The 19,531-nt window shown below is 51.5% G+C and overlaps 1 protein-coding gene across 1 annotated transcript in view; it reads left to right on the top strand.

Moving 5' to 3' along the window:
- The first annotated feature begins 5,014 nt into the window (after positions 1 to 5,014).
- The window catches only part of LOC144487820 (RING finger protein 112-like), a 73,171-nt gene continuing 58,654 nt past the window's right edge, over positions 5,015 to 19,531 (top strand). Inside the window, exons 1-2 of the mRNA XM_078205893.1 lie at positions 5,015 to 5,056; positions 13,715 to 13,918. Coding sequence (XP_078062019.1) covers positions 13,718 to 13,918 — 201 coding nt within the window. The 5' untranslated portion in view covers positions 5,015 to 5,056; positions 13,715 to 13,717. The remainder of the gene's footprint in view (positions 5,057 to 13,714; positions 13,919 to 19,531) is intronic.

The following is a 19,531-nucleotide window of genomic DNA, read 5'->3' as shown; positions in this document are numbered from 1 at the left end:
TGGATAGATTCCATCAGGCCCTGGGGATTTGTCAGTCTTTATATTCTCTAACAAACCTAACACTTCCTCCCTTGTAATGGAGATTTTCTCCAACGGTTCAACACTCCCCTCCGAGACACTCCCAGTCAACACATCCCTCTCCTTAGTGAATACCGACGCAAAGTATTCATTTAGGATCTCCCCTACCTCTTTGGGCTCCAAGCATAAGTCCCCACTTTTGTCCCTGAGAGGTCCGATTTTTTCCCTAACAACCCTTTTGTTCCTAACGTATGAATAAAATGCCTTGGGATTCTCCTTAATCCTGTCTGCCAAGAACATTTCGTGACCCCTTTTTGCTCTTCTAATTCCCCGTTTGAGTATTTTCCTACTTTCATTATACTCCTCCAGAGCTCCCTCCGTTTTTAGCTGCTTGGACCTAACATACGCCTCTCTTTTCCTTTTGACCAGTCCCTCAATTTCCCTGGTTATCCACGGTTCTCTAATCCTACCCTTCCTATCCTTTTTTACAGGCACATGCTTGTCCTGTAGCCCTAACAACTGTTCCTTAAAAGACTGCCACATACCAGATGTGGATTTACCCTCAAACAGCCTCTCCCAATCAAGAGCTGCCAATTTCTGCCTGATCCCAATAAAGTTAGCCTTCCCCCAATCCAACACCCTACCCTTGGGACACCACTCATCCTTTTCCATCACTATCCTAAAGCTAACAGAATTGTGGTCACTATTTGCCACATGTTCCCCAACCAAAACTTTGAAGACCTGACCGGGCTCATTCCCCAGCACCAGGTCCAGTATAGCCCCCTCTCTAGTTGGGCTGTCCACATATTGTTCCAACGAACCCTCCTGTACACATTTTACAAATGCCTCACCATCCAGAGTCCCTGCCCTCAGCGATTTCCAGTCTATACCAGGGAAATTGAAGTCTCCCACTACAACAACCCTATATTTCCTGCACCTATCCAGTATCTCCTGACATATCCATTCTTCCACTTCCCTTGGGCTGTTGGGGGGCCTGTAGTACACCCCCAACATAGTGACTGCGCCTTTCCTGTTTCTAAGCTCCACCCAGAGTGACTCGCTACACGACTCCTCCGAATTGTCCTCCCTCTGCACCGCTGTGATATGCTCTCCAACCAATACCGCTACTCCCCCACCTCTTTTGGCCCCTCCTCTGTCTCGCCTAAAACACTTGTACCCTGGAATATTCAGCTGCCAGTCCTGTCCCTCTTTCAACCAAGTCTCTGTCACCGCAACCACATCCAAATTCCTCGTGCGCATTAAGGCCCCAAGTTCGTCTGTTTTACCTGCTACGCTCCTTGCATTGAAGTATAAGCACTCCAGACCCCCAGGCTCAGTGAGGTCGTCCTCCCCCAGAGTGCTCTTCTTCTTTGCCAGCCTTGTCCCAGCCCCAAGCTCGTCCCCAGCCACCACACTTATAGACCTAATAGTTTGATCCCCACCCCCCTGCCATACTAGTTTAAACCCCCCCGAACTGCACTAGCAAAGCTCCCAGCCAGGATATTCGTGCCCTTCCAACTTAGTTGTGACCCCTCCCTCTTGTACAGGTGCCATCCTCTCCTGAAAACCTCCCATTGGTCTATGAAAATAAAGCCCTCCCTCCTGGACCAGCACCCCGGACATTCTCTCTTCCACCTTCTTCCGTCGGGAAAAAGATACAAAAGTCTGAGGTCACGTACCGACCGACTCAAGAACAGCTTCTTCCTGCTGCTTTTGAATGGACCTACCTCGCATTAAGTTGATCTTTCTCTACACCCCGAGCTGTGACACTACATTCTGCACCCTCTCCTTTCCTTCTCTATGAACGGTATGCTTTGCCTGTGTAGCGCGCAAGAAACAATACTTTTCACTGTATCCCGATACACGTGACGATAATAAATCAAATGCCGATCATTTTACCCCAACTAAACTACAAATAAAACCTCTGCCCTTACTCAGTGCGTATCCCTCGATTCCCTCCCTATCCATGGACCCATCCAGATGTCTCTTAATTGTTGCTAATGTGTCTGCTTCCACCACCCCCTCTGGCAACGCGTTCCAGACACGCACCGCTCTCTGCGTGAAAAACCTACACCTGCAAATAATCGAATCCCAACAGTGCAGAAGGAGGCCATTCAGCCCATCGAGTCGACACCGACCGCAAGCCCACCCTATCCCCATAACCCCATGCATTTACCCCAGCTATTCCCTTAACACGAGGGACAATTTAGCATGGCCAATCCACCTAACCTGCACGTCTTTGGACACTAAGGGGCAATTTAGCATGGCCAATCCCCCTAACCTACACATCTTTGGACACTAAGGGACAATTTAGCATGGCCAATCCACCCACCTGCACATCTTTGGACACTAAGGGGCAATTTAGCATGGCCAATCCCCCTAACCTGCACATCTTTGGACACTAAGGGACAATTTAGCATGGCCAATCCCCATTACCCGCACGTCTTTGGACACTAAGGGGCAATTTAGCATGGCCAATCCACCTAACCTGCACATCTTTGGACATCAAGGGACAATTTAGCATGGCCAATCCACCTAACCTGCACATCTTTGGACACTAAGGGGCAATTTAGCATAGCCAATCCACCTAACCTACACATCTTTGGACACTAAGGGGCAATTTAGCATGGCCAATCCACCTAACCTACACATCTTTGGACACTAAGGGACAATTTAGCATGGCCAATCCTCCTAACCCGCACATCTTTGGACACTAAGGGACAATTTAACATGGCCAATCCACCTAACCTACACATCTTTGGACACTAAGGGACAATTTAACATGGCCAATCCACCTAACCTACAGATCTTTGGACACTAAGGGACAATTTAGCATGACCAATCCACCTAACCTGCACATCTTTGGACACTAAGGGACAATTTAGCATGGCCAATCCCCCTAACCTACACATCTTTGGACACTAAGGGACAATTTAGCATGGCCAATCCACCTAACCTACACATCTTTGGACACTAAGGGGCAATTTAGCATGGCCAATCCCCCTAACCTACACATCTTTGGACACTAAGGGACAATTTAGCATGGCCAACCCACCTAACCTGCACATCTTTGGACACTAAGGGACAAGTTAGCACGACTTGTGATCCTGATAAATCAACTTTAAACCGGCTTTGAGGAATGGAGAGATTGGATGAAGGATTTCATTGATGGAGATTACGTGAGATTAACTGTAGAGGATTATGAAATTAAATGATTTGTCTGAATTTGAAAACTGCAAATAAAGATTGACTAATATTCAACATATTGTCGGGAAAATGCATTGGATGGCAGAGATATGGCTGGGTCTCCCTCAGCACTGACCCTCCCACAGTGCGGCGCTCCCTCAGCACTGACCCTCCCACAGTGCGGCGCTTCCTCAGCACTGACCCTCCCACAGTGCGGCGCTCCCTCAGCACTGACCCTCCCACAGTGCGGCGCTCCCTCAGCACTGACCCTCCCACAGTGTGGCGCTCTCTCAGCACTGACCCTCCCACAGTGCGGCGCTCCCTCAGCACTGACCCTCCCACAGTGCGGCGCTCCCTCAGCACTGACCCTCCCACAGTGCGGCGCTCCCTCAGCACCGACCCTCCCACAGTGCGGCGCTCCCTCAGCACCGACCCTCCCACAGTGCGGCGCTCCCTCAGCACCGACCCTCCCACAGTGCGGCGCTCCCTCAGCACCGACCCTCCAACAGTGCGGCGCTCCCTCAGCACTGACCCTCCCACAGTGCGGCGCTCCCTCAGCACTGACCCTCGCACAGTGCGGCGCTCCCTCAGCACCGACCCTCCCACAGTGCAGCGCTTCCTCAGCACTGACCCTCCCACAGTGCGGCGCTCCCTCAGCACTGACCCTCCCACAGTGCGGCGCTCCCTCAGCACTGACCCTCCCACAGTGCGGCGCTCCCTCAGCACTGACCCTCCCACAGTGCGGCGCTCCCTCAGCACTGACCCTCCCACAGTGCGGCGCTCCCTCAGCACTGACCCTCCCACAGTGCGGCGCTCCCTCAGCACCGACCCTCCCACAGTGCGGCGCTCCCTCAGCACCGACCCTCCCACAGTGCGGCGCTCCCTCAGCACTGACCCTCCCACAGTGCGGCGCTCCCTCAGCACTGACCCTCCCACAGTGCGGCGCTCCCTCAGCACTGACCCTCCCACAGTGCAGCGCTCCCTCAGCACTGACCCTCCCACAGTGCGGAACTCCCTCAGCACTGACCCACAGTGCGACACTCCCTCAGCACTGACCCTCCCACAGTGCGGGGCTTCCTCAGCACTGACCCTCCCACAGTGCGGCGCTCCCTCAGCACTGACCCTCCCACAGTGCGGCGCTCCCTCAGCACTGACCCTCCCACAGTGCGGGGCCCCCTCAGCACCGACCCTCCCACAGTGCGGCGCTCCCTCAGCACTGACCCTCCCACAGTGCGGGGCTCCTCAGCACTGACCCTCCCACAGTGCGGGGCTCCTCAGCACTGACCCTCCCACAGTGCGGCGCTCCCTCAGCACTGACCCTCCCACAGTGCGGCGCTCCCTCAGCACTGACCCTCCCACAGTGCGGCGCTCCCTCAGCACTGACCCTCCCACAGTGCGGCGCTTCCTCAGCACTGACCCTCCCACAGTGCGGGGCTTCCTCAGCACTGACCCTCCCACAGTGCGGCGCTCCCTCAGCACCGACCCTCCCACAGTGCGGCGCTCCCTCAGCACTGACCCTCCCACAGTGCGGCGCTCCCTCAGCACTGACCCTCCCACAGTGCGGCGCTCCCTCAGCACTGACCCTCCCACAGTGCGGCGCTCCCTCAGCACTGACCCTCCCACAGTGCGGCGCTCCCTCAGCACTGACCCTCCCACAGTGCGGCGCTCCCTCAGCACTGACCCTCCCACAGTGCGGGGCTCCTCAGCACCGACCCTCCCACAGTGCGGGGCTTCCTCAGCACTGACCCTCCCACAGTTCTGAAGGAGGTGTGTGTGGTGGGTACAAAGACTGGTGAGTTGTGATTCTGCAGTCAGTACGGAGGTCTGCTGTCGAACACAGTCGTGGGTCATTGTATGTATAACCTTCTGTATTATATTGTGGATTTTACAGTGCTGCACTCAGAGGCCGTTTATTACTGGGACATAATTATATCCAGAGCTCCAAAGCAGAACATTTGGCAGTCCCGTTGCCTCTGCCGCTGAAGTTGGCAGAAGTATTGTCTCCAACTTTTCTCTTTCGATTTATATTTCGAAAACCCTCGGGCAGATCTCAAGGAAAGTTGAGTGTCAGCCGAAAGAATCGGAGCCCCAGATGTTTTTTTGAAAGGATCTGTTTACATTGTTTGACAGGACGAATTGAGAAGAGTGCAGCACGGTGGCTCAGCGGGTTAGCTGCCTCACAGCTCCCGGGTTAAACTCCCAGCTTAGATCACTGTCAGTGATTCAACCCTTCCTCTGGGTGCTCCGGATCCCTCCCACAGTCCGAAAGGCCGTGCTGGTTAGGGAGCATTGGCCGTGCTAAATTCTCCCCCTCAGTGTTACCCGAACGGCAGTGCGGTGACTGAGGGATTTTCACAGTAACTTCATTGCAGTGTTAATGTGAGCCGACTTGTGACACTAATAATTAAACTTTAAGCATTGTTTTGGAATTGGTTGGACGTGGATCAGACTGAAGCCTCCCCGATGAGTTGAAGAAACAGATTCCTTCTAACTTTGGAGAACATTAGGGCCTTTTCACTTTGCTTCAACTGACGAAAGCTGGGCGGAAGCAGAGAGCAGCTGGAAAGCCCGGCTAATGTTGGCTCAGGCTTGTTGTTTGTTCTGAGCTGTGAACAGTTTCACTTTCGGAGGACAGAAGATTAGCTCAAAGGGCAGAAATGTTGCAACGTTGTCCAGTGTTAAAACGTAAAAAAAATCGATTCATAAACATTTATTTATTCGTCACAAGTTTAGGCTGACGTTAACACCGCAATGAAGTTACTGTGAGATTCCCCGAATCGCCCAGACTCCGGCTCCTGTTCGGGTAACACTGAGGGAGGATTTAGCGCGGCCAATGCACCCTAACCAGCACGGTCTTTCGGACTGTGGGAGGAAACCGGAGCACCCGGAGGAAACCCACGCAGACACGGGGAGAAGGTGCAGACTCCGCACAGACAGTGACCCGGGGCTGGGAATCGAACCCGGGTCCCTGGCGCTGTGAGGCAGCCGTGCTAACCCGCTGTGCCACCGTGCCGCCCCCATTTGTCGAGACGCCCCTTAAACGTCACTGTCGTATCTGCTTCCAGTGCCTGCCCCGAGTTCCAGGCACCCACCACCCTCTGTGTGAAAATAATCTGCCTCGTACATCCCCTTTAAACCTTGCCCCTCGCACCTTAAACCTGTGACCCCTTATAATTGGTCGCCAGTTCTGGTCGTCACACGACCAGAAGGACGTGGAGGCGTTAGAGAGAGTGCAGAGGAGGTTTACCAGGATGTTGCCTGGTATGGAGGGCTTAGTTATGAGGAGAGATTGGGTAAACTGGGGTTGTTCTCCCTGGAAAGACGGAGGATGAGGGGTGACCTAATAGAGGTGTATAAAATTATGAAAGGCATAGATAGGGTGAACGGTGGGAAGCTTTTCCCCAGGTCGGTGGTGACATTCACGAGGGGTCGTAGGTTCAAGGTGAAGCGGGGGGGAGGTTTAACACGGATATCAGAAGGACGTATTTTACACAGAGGGTGGTGGGGGCCTGGAATGCGCTGCCGGGCAAGGTGGTGGAGGCGGACACACTGGGAACGTTTAAGACTTATCGAGATAGCCACATGAACGGAGTGGGAATGGAGGGATACAAAAGAATGGTCTAGTTTGGACCAGGGAGCGGCACAGGCTTGGAGGGGCCGAAGGACCTGTTCCTGTGCTGTATTGTTCTTTGTTCTTAGTAATTGACTCTTCCACCCTGGGGGAAAAAGCTTCTGACTATCCACTCTGTCCCTCATAATCTTGTAGACTTCTATCAAGTCTCCCCTCAACCTCCGTCGCTCCAGTGAGAACAAACCAAGTTTCTCCAACCTCTCCTCATAGCTAATGCCCTCCAGACCTGGGCAACATCCTGGTAAATCTTTTCTGTACCCTCTCCAAAGCCTCCACATCCTTCTGGTAGTGCGGCGACCAGAATTGAACACTATATGTCGACTGGGGGGTAGAACATAGAACAGTACAGCACAGAACAGGCCCTTCGGCCCACGATGTTGTGCCGAGCTTTATCTGAAACCAAGATCAAGCTATCCCACTCCCTATCATCCTGGTGTGCTCCATGTGCCTATCCAATAACCGCTTAAATGTTCCTAAAGTGTCTGACTCCACTATCACTGCAGGCAGTCCATTCCACACCCCAACCACTCTCTGCGTAAAGAACCTACCTCTGATATCCTTCCTGTATCTCCCACCACGAACCCTATAGTTATGCCCCCTTGTAATAGCTCCATCCACCCGAGGATTTTCACAGTAACTTCATTGCAGTGTTAATGTAAGCCTAATGGAAGCACTGGTCTGTACACTGTGCGTATACAGTGCATGGGAGGTCGGGGCACCTGCGCAATGGCGCCCCGAGAACTCAGCAGCCAGCTTCCCAGTGAGAATATGCTTCGCCCCCCCCCCCGGTCCCCACTGTAAACAAGCATTTAAGCTGGCTTTGTCCCTGGAAAAAGCGGGGTGCGGAGCACATGAGTTACAGGGTATTCCGATGGAAGTGGACACCCTCACCAGTGCAACTGAGTTAAGGGACCTCCACTGTAGGGCAGGCACCTATATAGCTGCCCTCAGGAAGGATTCACATACAAGGGAACTTTCAGCCAGAAAGTCCTGCTCAAATACCCGGAGGTCTGTCCAGATGGGCGAGCAACAATGGAAGGAGCAAAAGCGACATTGCATGTCGTTCCGGAGGCAAAACTTTGCAAGGCCCGGCGGGTACCATTCGCATTCAGGGAGAGAAGGTGGACGCGGAAATTTAAAGATTGGGGCGAGAAGGCATAATGAAGCCAGTCCAGTTTGCAGAATGGGCGACCCCGGTGGTGCCTGTTCTGAAGCCTGACGGCTCGGCTCACCTTTGCGGAGATTTCAAACAGACGGCTGAGCTGCTCCGAAACAAGACCGAATTAGGACTCGACATAGTAGCCCCTGCAGAATCCCACCACCCCCCCACCCCACCCCTGGCAAGATAGGCGGCACGGTAGCACAGTGGGTTAGCACTGCTGCTTCACAGCTCCAGGGTCCCGGGTTCGATTCCCGGCTCGGGTCACTGTCTGTGTGGAGTTTGCACATTCTCCTCGTGTCTGCGTGGGTTTCCTCCGGGTGCTCCGGTTCCCTCCCACAGTCCAAAGATGTGCGGGTTAGGTTGATTGGCCAGGTTAAAAATTGCCCCTTAGAGTCCTGAGATGCGTAGGTTAGAGGGATTAGCGGGTAAAATATGTGGGGGTAGGGCCTGGGTGGGATTGTGGTCGGTGCAGACTCGATGGGCTGAATGGCCTCCTTCTGCGCTGTAGGGTTTCTGTGATTTCTGTGAAACACCTATGAAAAAAGATATTGCGACTGTTGCCAATATCCGGAGTCAGAGAAGAAAACAAAGTTCCAAAACCGACATTTTGGGAAAGGATACGGGGTACAGGAGAACGCAAACCCTGGAAGCTCCACCTACCTCCGCCGAGGAACAACTACTTAGCAAAGCAATGACCAAATCGGAACCCATTAAATTATCCGTAGGACTGAACGGGCGTCCAATATTAATGGAGATCGATGGAGGCGCTGCTGTATCCGTGGTAGGGGAAACTGTTCAACAAAATTCACACTGGACTCCAACACCTATCCCGAACTGAGACTTCAGCAAGACTGAGGACTTATACAGAGGGGGAACCACTGAACGAGTTGGGAATAACCCATGTGCCTGTTGCTTATGTTTCTATGCAAGGATCGCAAAAGTCTAGAACATAGAACATAGAACAGTACAGCACAGAACAGGTCCTTCGGCCCGCGATGTTGTGCCGAGCTTTATCTGAAACCAAGATCAAGCTATCCCACTCCCTATCATCCTGGTGTGCTCCATGTGCCTATCCAATAACCGCTTAAATGTTCCTAAAGTGTCTGACTCCACTATCACTGCAGGCAGTCCATTCCACACCCCAACCACTCTCTGCGTAAAGAACCTACCTCTGATATCCTTCCTGTATCTCCCACCACGAACGCTATAGTTATGCCCCCTTGTAATAGCTCCATCCACCCGAGGAAATAGTCTTTGAACGTTCACTCTATCTATCCCCTTCATCATTTTATAAGCCTCTATTAAGTCTCCCCTCAGCCTCCTCCGCTCCAGAGAGAACAGCCCTAGCTCCCTCAACCTTTCCTCATAAGACCTACCCTCCAAACCAGGCAGCATCCTGGTAAATCTCCTCTGCACTCTTTCCAGCGCTTCCACATCCTTCTTGTAGTGAGGTGACCAGAACTGCACACAATATTCCAAATGTGGTCTCACCAAGGTCCTGTACAGTTGCAGCATAACCCCACGGCTCTTAAACTCCAACCCCCTGTTAATAAAAGCCATGATGTGGAGATGCCGGTGTTGGACTGGGGTAAGCACAGTAAGAAGTCTCACAACACCAGGTTAAAGTCCAACAGGTTTATTTGGTAGCAAATACCATAAGCTTTCGGAGCAATGCTCCTTCGTCAGATGGAGTGGTCTCTGTTCTCAATAAAAGCTAACACACTATAGGCCTTCTTCACAGCTCTATCCACTTGAGTGGCAACCTTTAGAGATCTGTGGATATGGACCCCAAGATCTCTCTGTTCCTCCACAGTCTTCAGAACCCTACCTTTGACCTGGAGCACAGAGAAGATCCTTCGGCCCATCGAGTCTGTGCCAGTCGAGGGCAAACCACCTAACTATTCTCATCTCATTTTCCAACACTTGACGCCTTGGCATCGCAAATGCACATCGAAATACTTCTGAAATTGTTGTGAGACTCTCTGTCTCCACCGGCCTTTCAGGCAACGAGGTCCAGACACCCACCAATCCTCAGGGTGAAAAGTTTAGAAAGTAGTCCACGCCTCAGGTTCTCCCTGCCAAATACACGACCTCACATTTTTCCCAGATTGTATTCAACATCCCACTCCTTTGCCCACTCTCCAAGCCTGTCCAAGTCCTTCTGAAGCCACCAGCCCCCCCGCTTCCACAAAACTTCCTGTCCCTCCACATATCTTTGTATCATCTGTAAATTCAGCAACTGTGCCCTCAGTTCCATCTTAGAACCATAGAAAATTACAGCTCAGAAACAGGCCTTTTGGCCCTTCTTGTCTGTGCCGAACCATTTTTTGCCTAGTCCCACTGACCTGCACTTGGGACCATATCCCTCCAGACCCCTCTCATCCATCAACACGTCCAAGTTTTTCTTAAATGTTAAAAGTGACCCCGCATTTACCACTTTATCCGGCAGCTCATTCCACACTCCCACCACTCTCTGCGTGAAGAAGCCCCCCTAATATTCCCTTTAAACTTTTCCCCCCTCACCCTTAACCCATGCCCTCTGGTTTTTTTCTCCCCGAGCCTCAGCGGAAAAAGCCTGCTTGCATTCACTCTATCTATACCCATCAAAATCTTAGACACCTCTATCAAATCTCCCCTCAATCTTCTACGCTCCAGGGAATAAAGTCCCAACCTATTCAATCTCTCTCTGTAACTCAGCTTCTCAAGTCCCGGCAACATCCTTGTGAACCTTCTCTGCACTCTTTCAACCTTATTTACATCCTTCCTGTAACTAGGTGACCAAAACTGTACACAATACTCCAAATTCGGCCTCACCAATGCCTTATATAACCTTACCATAACACTCCAACTTTTATACTCGATACTCCGATTTATAAAGGCCAATGTACCAAAGGCACTCTTTACGACCCTATCCACCTGTGACGTCACTTTTAGGGAATTCTGTACCTGTATTCCCAGATCCCTCGGTTCAACTGCACTCTTCAGAGTCCTACCATTTAACCTGTAGGTTCAACTTTGGTTCGTCCTTCCCAAGTGCAATATCTCACACTTGTCTGCGTTAAACTCCATCTGCCATTTTTCAGCCCATTTTTCTAGCTGGTCCAAATCCCTCTGCAAGCTTTGAAAACCTTCCTCACTGTCCACTACACCTCCAATCTTTGTATCATCAGCAAACTTGCTGCTCCAATTGACCACATCATCATCCAGATCGTTGATATAGATGACAAACAACAATGGACCCAACACCGATCCCTGCGGCACACCACTAGTCACAGGCCTCCACTCAGAGAAGCAATCCGGGTGTCACAGTGCCATCCTGAGAAGGACCCCCTTATCCCCACTCTCTGCCTTCTGTCTGTCAGCCAATCCTCTATCCATGCCAGTGTCAGGGGAAGTTTTTTGCTTCCAACCAGCATAAATGACAAGCAGACATGAGTACAGTACAAAAGGCAACACAAGCTCTATTCCTTGTCCAAAATAACAAAGATGTCCTCATAAGAACAGGATATGGCGCTCGACTCATCGATCGACAGTTCCGACGCGCCACGGCGAAAAACCGCACCGACCTCCTCAGAAGACAAACACGGGACACAGTGGACAGAGTACCCTTCGTCGTCCAGTACTTCCCCGGAGCGGAGAAGCTACGGCATCTCCTCCGGAGCCTTCAACATGTCATTGATGAAGACAAACATCTCGCCAAGGCCATCCCCACACCCCCACTTCTTGCCTTCAAACAACCTCAAACAGACCATTGTCCGCAGCAAACTACCCAGCCTTCAGGAGAACAGTGACCACGACACCACACAACCCTGCCACAGCAACCTCTGCAAGACGTGCCGGATCATCGAAACGGATGCCATCATCTCACATGAGAACACCATCCACCAGGTACACGGTACCTACTCTTGCAACTCGGCCAACGTTGTCTACCTGATATGCTGCAGGAAAGGATGTCCCGAGGCATGGTACATTGGGGAGACCATGCAGACGCTACGACAACGGATGAATGAACACCGCTCGACAATCACCAGGCAAGACTGTTCTCTTCCTGTGGGGGAGCACTTCAGCGGTCACGGGCATTCGGCCTCTGATCTTCGGGTAAGCGTTCTCCAAGGCGGCCTTCGCGACACACGACAGCGCAGAGTCGCTGAGCAGAAACTGATAGCCAAGTTCTGCACACACGAGGACGGCCTCAACCGGGATATTGGGTTCATGTCACACTATCTGTCACCCCCACAGTTGCCTGGACCTGCAGAGTCTCACTGGCTGTCTTGTCTGGAGACAATACACATCTCTTTAACCTGTCTTGATGCTCTCTCCACTCACGTTGTTTGTATCTTAAAGACTTGATTCGCTGTAAGTATTCGCATTCCAACCATTATTCATGTAAATTGAGTTTGTGTCTTTATATGCCCTGTTTGTGAACAGAATTCCCACTCACCTGATGAAGGGGCTTGGAGCTCCGAAAGCTTGTGTGGTTTTTGCTACCAAATAAACCTGTTGGACTTTAACCTGGTGTTGTTAGACTTCTTACAAAATAACAAACCACAGGCCTGGGGGAACACAGCCGCGAGCCAACTCCTTCCCCTGGCTATTGTGCACTTTACAATTTATAGGGTTTTGAACTTCACGCCAAACATATGGTCATGGGCTCATTCAAAGCGGTTACTGACAGCATGAATGGGACCCACGTGGGTTATTGTAACACTAAGCGGTGACACAATAGCGGAGTACCTGAAAAGCCATTATAGGTAGGTGGGGTTGATCTGTGACTAATGGTGAAGTGATCCTATTCCTCCAGGGTTGATCTCTTTCTGGAGAGTTCCCTTTGTGATTTGAACTCCTTGCATCATCGAATCGCTTGGGCGATTGTCTATGTTTCCCTGCCTGGAGTCTGAAGTGATTAAGATTGTCTGAAGTGATTAGGGGGTGCAAGGAGCCTCTCCATGAGTCACCGCATTGCTGTGAGCTGCTGACGATATTTCCCATCATTCATTACCGGGCAACATAAATTCAATATAACCTCGTAAAAATGGCCATGATATTAAGCATGAAACCCGTCCCCTTCAGGGTGTCACAGTGTGTTAGATACACTGTCCTTTCCCCCTCTGGGACCGGGTGTCACAGTGCGTTAGATACACTGTCCTTTCCCCCTCTGGGACCGGGTGTCACAGTGCGTTAGATACACTGTCCTTTCCCCCTCTGGGACTGGGTGTCACAGTGCGTTAGATACACTGTCCTTTCCCCCTCTGGGACCGGGTGTCACAGTGCGTTAGATACACTGTCCTTTCCCCCTCTGGGACCGGGTGTCACAGTGCGTTAGATACACTGTCCTTTCCCCCTCTGGGACCGGGTGTCACAGTGCGTTAGATACACTGTCCTTTCCCCCTCTGGGACCGGGTGTCACAGTGCGTTAGATACACTGTCCTTTCCCCCTCTGGGACCGGGTGTCACAGTGCGTTAGATACACTGTCCTTTCCCCCTCTGGGACTGGGTGTCACAGTGCGTTAGATACACTGTCCTTTCCCCCTCTGGGACCGGGTGTTACAGTGCGTTAGATACACTGTCCTTTCCCCCTCTGGGACCGGGTGTTACAGTGCATTAGACACCCGTTCGATCCACTGATTCGCTGGCGTTTTTGTTATTTTGTTACCTGTTCTGATGGGCAGTTCGTGGCTGAGGTTTTACTGAAATAATCCCCTCTGTTCTGTTTGAAGGAAATGGAATCAGACCTTGGTGAAGACTTACAGCTGGTGGAGATTACCGATGAGTCGATTCTTGTCAATGATTCTACTTTAAGTAAATGCCTTTTAAACAAGGATGTGAAGGACCTGCCGATTTGTCTGGTTTCCGTCATCGGTGAGGAGAGAAAGGGGAAGTCATTCTTACTCAACTATCTCATTCGGAGACTGAGGAATCTGGTCGGTAATCACTGCTCATTAATATCACTGAGTGTTATAAACTGAAATCACAGTTACTGCTTCTCAATACTCACTGTCTTGTAGTTCTATTGGTACATGAATCTTCACAGCTGCTTTTGGCTTGTCCAAACTCTCCCCCCTGGTCCAATTCCCGTCTTTCTTTATCTCCCTGGATCTTTTGGTAGAGATAATGTAGGGAGGAGCTATACGATAAATGGCAGAACCATAAAGGGTGTAGATACGCAGAGGGACCCGGGTGTGCAAGTCCACAGATCCTTGAAGGTGACGTCACAGGTGGAGAAGGTGGTGAAGAAGGCATATGGCATGCTTGCCTTTATAGGACGGGGCATAGAGTATAAAAGTTGGGGTCTGATGTTGCGGATGTATAGAACGTTGGTTCGGCCGCATTTGGAATACTGCGTCCAGTTCTGGTCGCCACACTACCAGAAGGACGTGGAGGCTTTGGAGAGAGTGCAGAGGAGGTTTACCAGGATGTTGCCTGGTCCAAAGATGTGCGGGTTAGGTTGATTGGCCAGGTTAAACAAAAATTGCCCCTTAGAGTCCTGAGATGAGTAGGTTAGTGGGATTAGTGGGTAAATATGTGGGGGTAGGGCCTGGGTGGGATTGTGGTCGGTGCAGATTCGATGGGCCGAATGGCCTCCTTCTGCACTGTAGGGTTTCTATGATTCTATGATTTCTATGGAGAGGCTTAGTTATGAGGAGAGATTGGGTAAACTGGGGTTGTTCTCCCTGGAAAGACGGAGGATGAGGGGAGACTTAAAATTATGGAAGGCATAGATAGGGTGAACGGTGGGAAGCTTTTCCCCAGGTCGGTGGTGACGTTCACGAGGGGTCATAGGTTCAAGGTGAAGGGGGGGGAGGTTTAACACGGATATCAGAAGGACGTATTTTACACAGAGGGTGGTGGGGGCCTGGAATGTGCTGCCGGGCAAGGTGGTGGAGGCGGACACACTGGGAACGTTTAAGACTTATCTAGATAGCCACATGAACGGAGTGGGAATGGAGGGGTACAAAAGAATGGTCTAGTTTGGACCAGGGAGCAGCGCGGGCTTGGAGGGCCGAAGAGCCTGTTCCTGTGCTGTATTGTTCTTTGTTCTTTGTTTAATGACTGAATGTGTCTCCCTCCACCTCCAATCCCTCCCCCATCCTCCCCCCCCCTCTCTCTCCACCTTCAATTTCTCACACTCGCTCTTGCATCATTTGATTTGACATTGTCCAATGTACGGGGTGCAGTGTATGTATGGGGTGCAGTGTATGTATGGGGTATGGGGTGCAGTGTATGTATGGGGTGCAGTGTATGTATGGGGTGCAGTGTATGTATGGGGTGCAGTGTATGTATGGGGTACGGGGTGCAGTGTATGTATGGGGTATGAGGTGCAGTGTATGTATGGGGTATGGGGTGCAGTGTATGTATGGGGTATGGGGCGCAGTGTATGTATGGGGTATGGGGTGCAGTGTATGTATGGGGTATGGGGTGCAGTGTATGTATGGGGTATGGGGTGCAGTGTATGTATGGGGTATGGGGTGCAGTGTATGTATGGGGTATGGGGTGCAGTGTATGTATGGGGTGCAGTGTATGTATGGGGTATGGGGTGCAGTGTATGTATGGGGTGCAGTGTATGTATGGGGTATGGGGTGCAGTGTATGTATGGGGTGCAGTGTATGTATGGGGTATGGGGTGCAGTGTATGTATGGGGTATGGGGTGCAGTGTATGTATGGGGTATGGGGTGCAGTGTATGTATGGGGTATGGGGTGCAGTGTATGTATGTGGTATGGGGTGCAGTGTATGTATGGGGTATGGGGTGCAGTGTATGTATGGGGTATGGGGTGCAGTGTATGTATGGGGTGCAGTGTATGTATGGGGAATGGGGTGCAGTGTATGTATGGGGTATGGGGTGCAGTGTATGTATGGGGTATGGGGTGCAGTGTATGTATGGGGTATGGGGTGCAGTGTATGTATGGGGTGCAGTGTATGTATGGGGTATGGGGTGCAGTGTATGTATGGGGTATGGGGTGCAGTGTATGTATGGGGTATGGGGTGCAGTGTATGTATGGGGTGCAGTGTATGTATGGGGTATGGGGTGCAGTGTATGTATGGGGTATGGGGTGCAGTGTATGTATGGGGTGCAGTGTATGTATGGGGTATGGGGTGCAGTGTATGTATGGGGTATGGGGTGCAGTGTATGTATGGGGTATGGGGTGCAGTGTATGTATGTGGTATGGGGTGCAGTGTATGTATGGGGTATGGGGTGCAGTGTATGTATGGGGTATGGGGTGCAGTGTATGTATGGGGTATGGGGTGCAGTGTATGTATGGGGTATGGGGTGCAGTGTATGTATGGGGTATGGGGTGCAGTGTATGTATGGGGTATGGGGTGCAGTGTATGTATGGGGTATGAGGTGCAGTGTATGTATGGGGTATGGGGTGCAGTGTATGTATGGGGTGCAGTGTATGTATGGGGTATGGGGTGCAGTGTATGTATGGGGTATGGGGTGCAGTGTATGTATGGGGTATGGGGTGCAGTGTATGTATGGGGTGCAGTGTATGTATGGGGTATGGGGTGCAGTGTATGTATGGGGTGCAGTGTATGTATGGGGTATGGGGTGCAGTGTATGTATGGGGTATGGGGTGCAGTGTATGTATGGGGTATGGGGTGCAGTGTATGTATGGGGTGCAGTGTATGTATGGGGTATGGGGTGCAGTGTATGTATGGGGTATGGGGTGCAGTGTATGTATGGGGTATGGGGTGCAGTGTATGTATGGGGTATGGGGTGCAGTGTATGTATGGGGTATGGGGTGCAGTGTATGTATGGGGTATGGGGTGCAGTGTATGTATGGGGTATGGGGTGCAGTGTATGTATGGGGTATGGGGTGCAGTGTATGTATGGGGTATGGGGTGCAGTGTATGTATGGGGTATGGGGTGCAGTGTATGTATGGGGTATGGGGTGCAGTGTATGTATGGGGTGCAGTGTATGTATGGGGTGCAGTGTATGTATGGGGCATGGGGTGCAGTGTATGTATGGGGTATGGGGTGCAGTGTATGTATGGGGGATGGGGTGCAGTGTATGTATGGGGTATGGGGTGCAGTGTATGTATGGGGTGCAGTGTATGTATGGGGTGCAGTGTATGTATGGGGTATGGGGTGCAGTGTATGTATGGGGTATGGGGTGCAGTGTATGTATGGGGTATGGGGTGCAGTGTATGTATGGGGTGCAGTGGATGTATGGGGTATGGGGTGCAGTGTATGTATGGGGTATGGGGTGCAGTGTATGTATGGGGTATGGGGTGCAGTGTATGTATGGGGTATGGGGTGCAGTGTATGTATGGGGTATGGGGTGCAGTGTATGTATGGGGTATGGGGTGCAGTGTATGTATGGGGTATGGGGTGCAGTGTATGTATGGGGTATGGGGTGCAGTGTATGTATGGGGGATGGGGTGCAGTGTATGTATGGGGTATGGGGTGCAGTGTATGTATGGGGTATGGGGTGCAGTGTATGTATGGGGGATGGGGTGCAGTGTATGTATGGGGTATGGGGTGCAGTGTATGTATGGGGTATGGGGTGCAGTGTATGTATGGGGTATGGGGAGCAGTGTATGTATGGGGTATGGGGTGCAGTGTATGTATGGGGTATGGGGTGCAGTGTATGTATGGGGTATGGGGTGCAGTGTATGTATGGGGTATGGGGTGCAGTGTATGTATGGGGTATGGGGTGCAGTGTATGTATGGGGTGCAGTGTATGTATGGAGTATGGGGTGCAGTGTATGTATGGGGTGCAGTGTATGTATGGAGTATGGGGTGCAGTGTATGTATGGGGTGCAGTGTATGTATGGGATGCAGTGTATGTATGGGGTGCAGTGTATGTATGGGGTATGGGGTGCAGTGTATGTATGGGGTATGGGGTGCAGTGTATGTATGGGGTATGGGGTGCAGTGTATGTATGGGGTATGGGGTGCAGTGTATGTATGGGGTATGGGGTGCAGTGTATGTATGGGGTGCAGTGTATGTATGGGGTGCAGTGTATGTATGGGGTGCAGTGTATGTATGGGGTATGGGGTGCAGTGTATGTATGGGGTGCAGTGTATGTATGGGGTATGGGGTGCAGTGTATGTATGGGGTATGGGGTGCAGTGTATGTATGGGGTATGGGGTGCAGTGTATGTATGGGGTATGGGGTGCAGTGTATGTATGGGGTATGGGGTGCAGTGTATGTATGGGGTGCAGTGTATGTATGGGGCATGGGGTGCAGTGTATGTATGGGGTATGGGGTGCAGTGTATGTATGGGGTATGGGGTGCAGTGTATGTATGGGGTATGGGGTGCAGTGTATGTATGGGGTATGGGGTGCAGTGTATGTATGGGGTATGGGGTGCAGTGTATGTATGGGGTATGGGGTGCAGTGTATGTATGGGGTGCAGTGTATGTATGGGGCATGGGGTGCAGTGTATGTATGGGGTATGGGGTGCAGTGTATGTATGGGGTATGGGGTGCAGTGTATGTATGGGGTATGGGGAGCAGTGTATGTATGGGGTGCAGTGTATGTATGGGGTGCTGTGTATGTAAGGGGTATGGGGTGCAGTGTATGTATGGGGTGCAGTGTTTGTATGGGGTGTAGTGTATGTATGGGGTGCAGTGTATGTATGGGGTGCAGTGTATGTATGGGGTGCAGTGTATGTATGGGGTATGGGGTGCAGTGTATGTATGGGGTATGGGGTGCAGTGTATGTATGGGGTATGAGGTGCAGTGTATGTATGGGGTATGGGGTGCAGTGTATGTATGGGGTATGGGGTGCAGTGTATGTATGGGGTATGGGGTGCAGTGTATGTATGGGGTATGGGGTGCAGTGTATGTATGGGGTATGGGGTGCAGTGTATGTATGGAGTATGGGGTGCAGTGTATGTATGGGGTATGGGGTGCAGTGTATGTATGGGGTATGGGGTGCAGTGTATGTATGGGGTATGGGGTGCAGTGTATGTATGGGGTATGGGGTGCAGTGTATGTATGGGGTGCAGTGTATGTATGGAGTATGGGGTGCAGTGTATGTATGGGGTGCAGTGTATGTATGGAGTATGGGGTGCAGTGTATGTATGGGGTGCAGTGTATGTATGGGGTGCAGTGTATGTATGGGGTGCAGTGTATGTATGGGGCATGGGGTGCAGTGTATGTATGGAGTATGGGGTGCAGTGTATGTATGGGGTGCAGTGTATGTATGGGGTGCAGTGTATGTATGGGGTGCAGTGTATGTATGGGGTATGGGGTGCAGTGTATGTATGGGGTATGGGGTGCAGTGTATGTATGGGGTATGGGGTGCAGTGTATGTATGGGGTATGGGGTGCAGTGTATGTATGGGGTGCAGTGTATGTATGGGGTGCAGTGTATGTATGGGGTATGGGGTGCAGTGTATGTATGGGGTATGAGGTGCAGTGTATGTATGGGGTATGGGGTGCAGTGTATGTATGGGGTATGGGGTGCAGTGTATGTATGGGGTATGGGGTGCAGTGTATGTATGGGGTATGCGGTGCAGTGTATGTATGGGGTATGAGGTGCAGTGTATGTATGGGGTATGGGGTGCAGTGTATGTATGGGGTATGGGG

This window comes from Mustelus asterias, unplaced genomic scaffold (genome assembly GCF_964213995.1).
Source record: "Mustelus asterias unplaced genomic scaffold, sMusAst1.hap1.1 HAP1_SCAFFOLD_1059, whole genome shotgun sequence".
NCBI classification, from domain to species: domain Eukaryota; kingdom Metazoa; phylum Chordata; class Chondrichthyes; order Carcharhiniformes; family Triakidae; genus Mustelus; species Mustelus asterias.
Note: the sequence above shows the minus strand (reverse complement) of the source record. Positions and strands in the feature narration are given on the sequence as shown.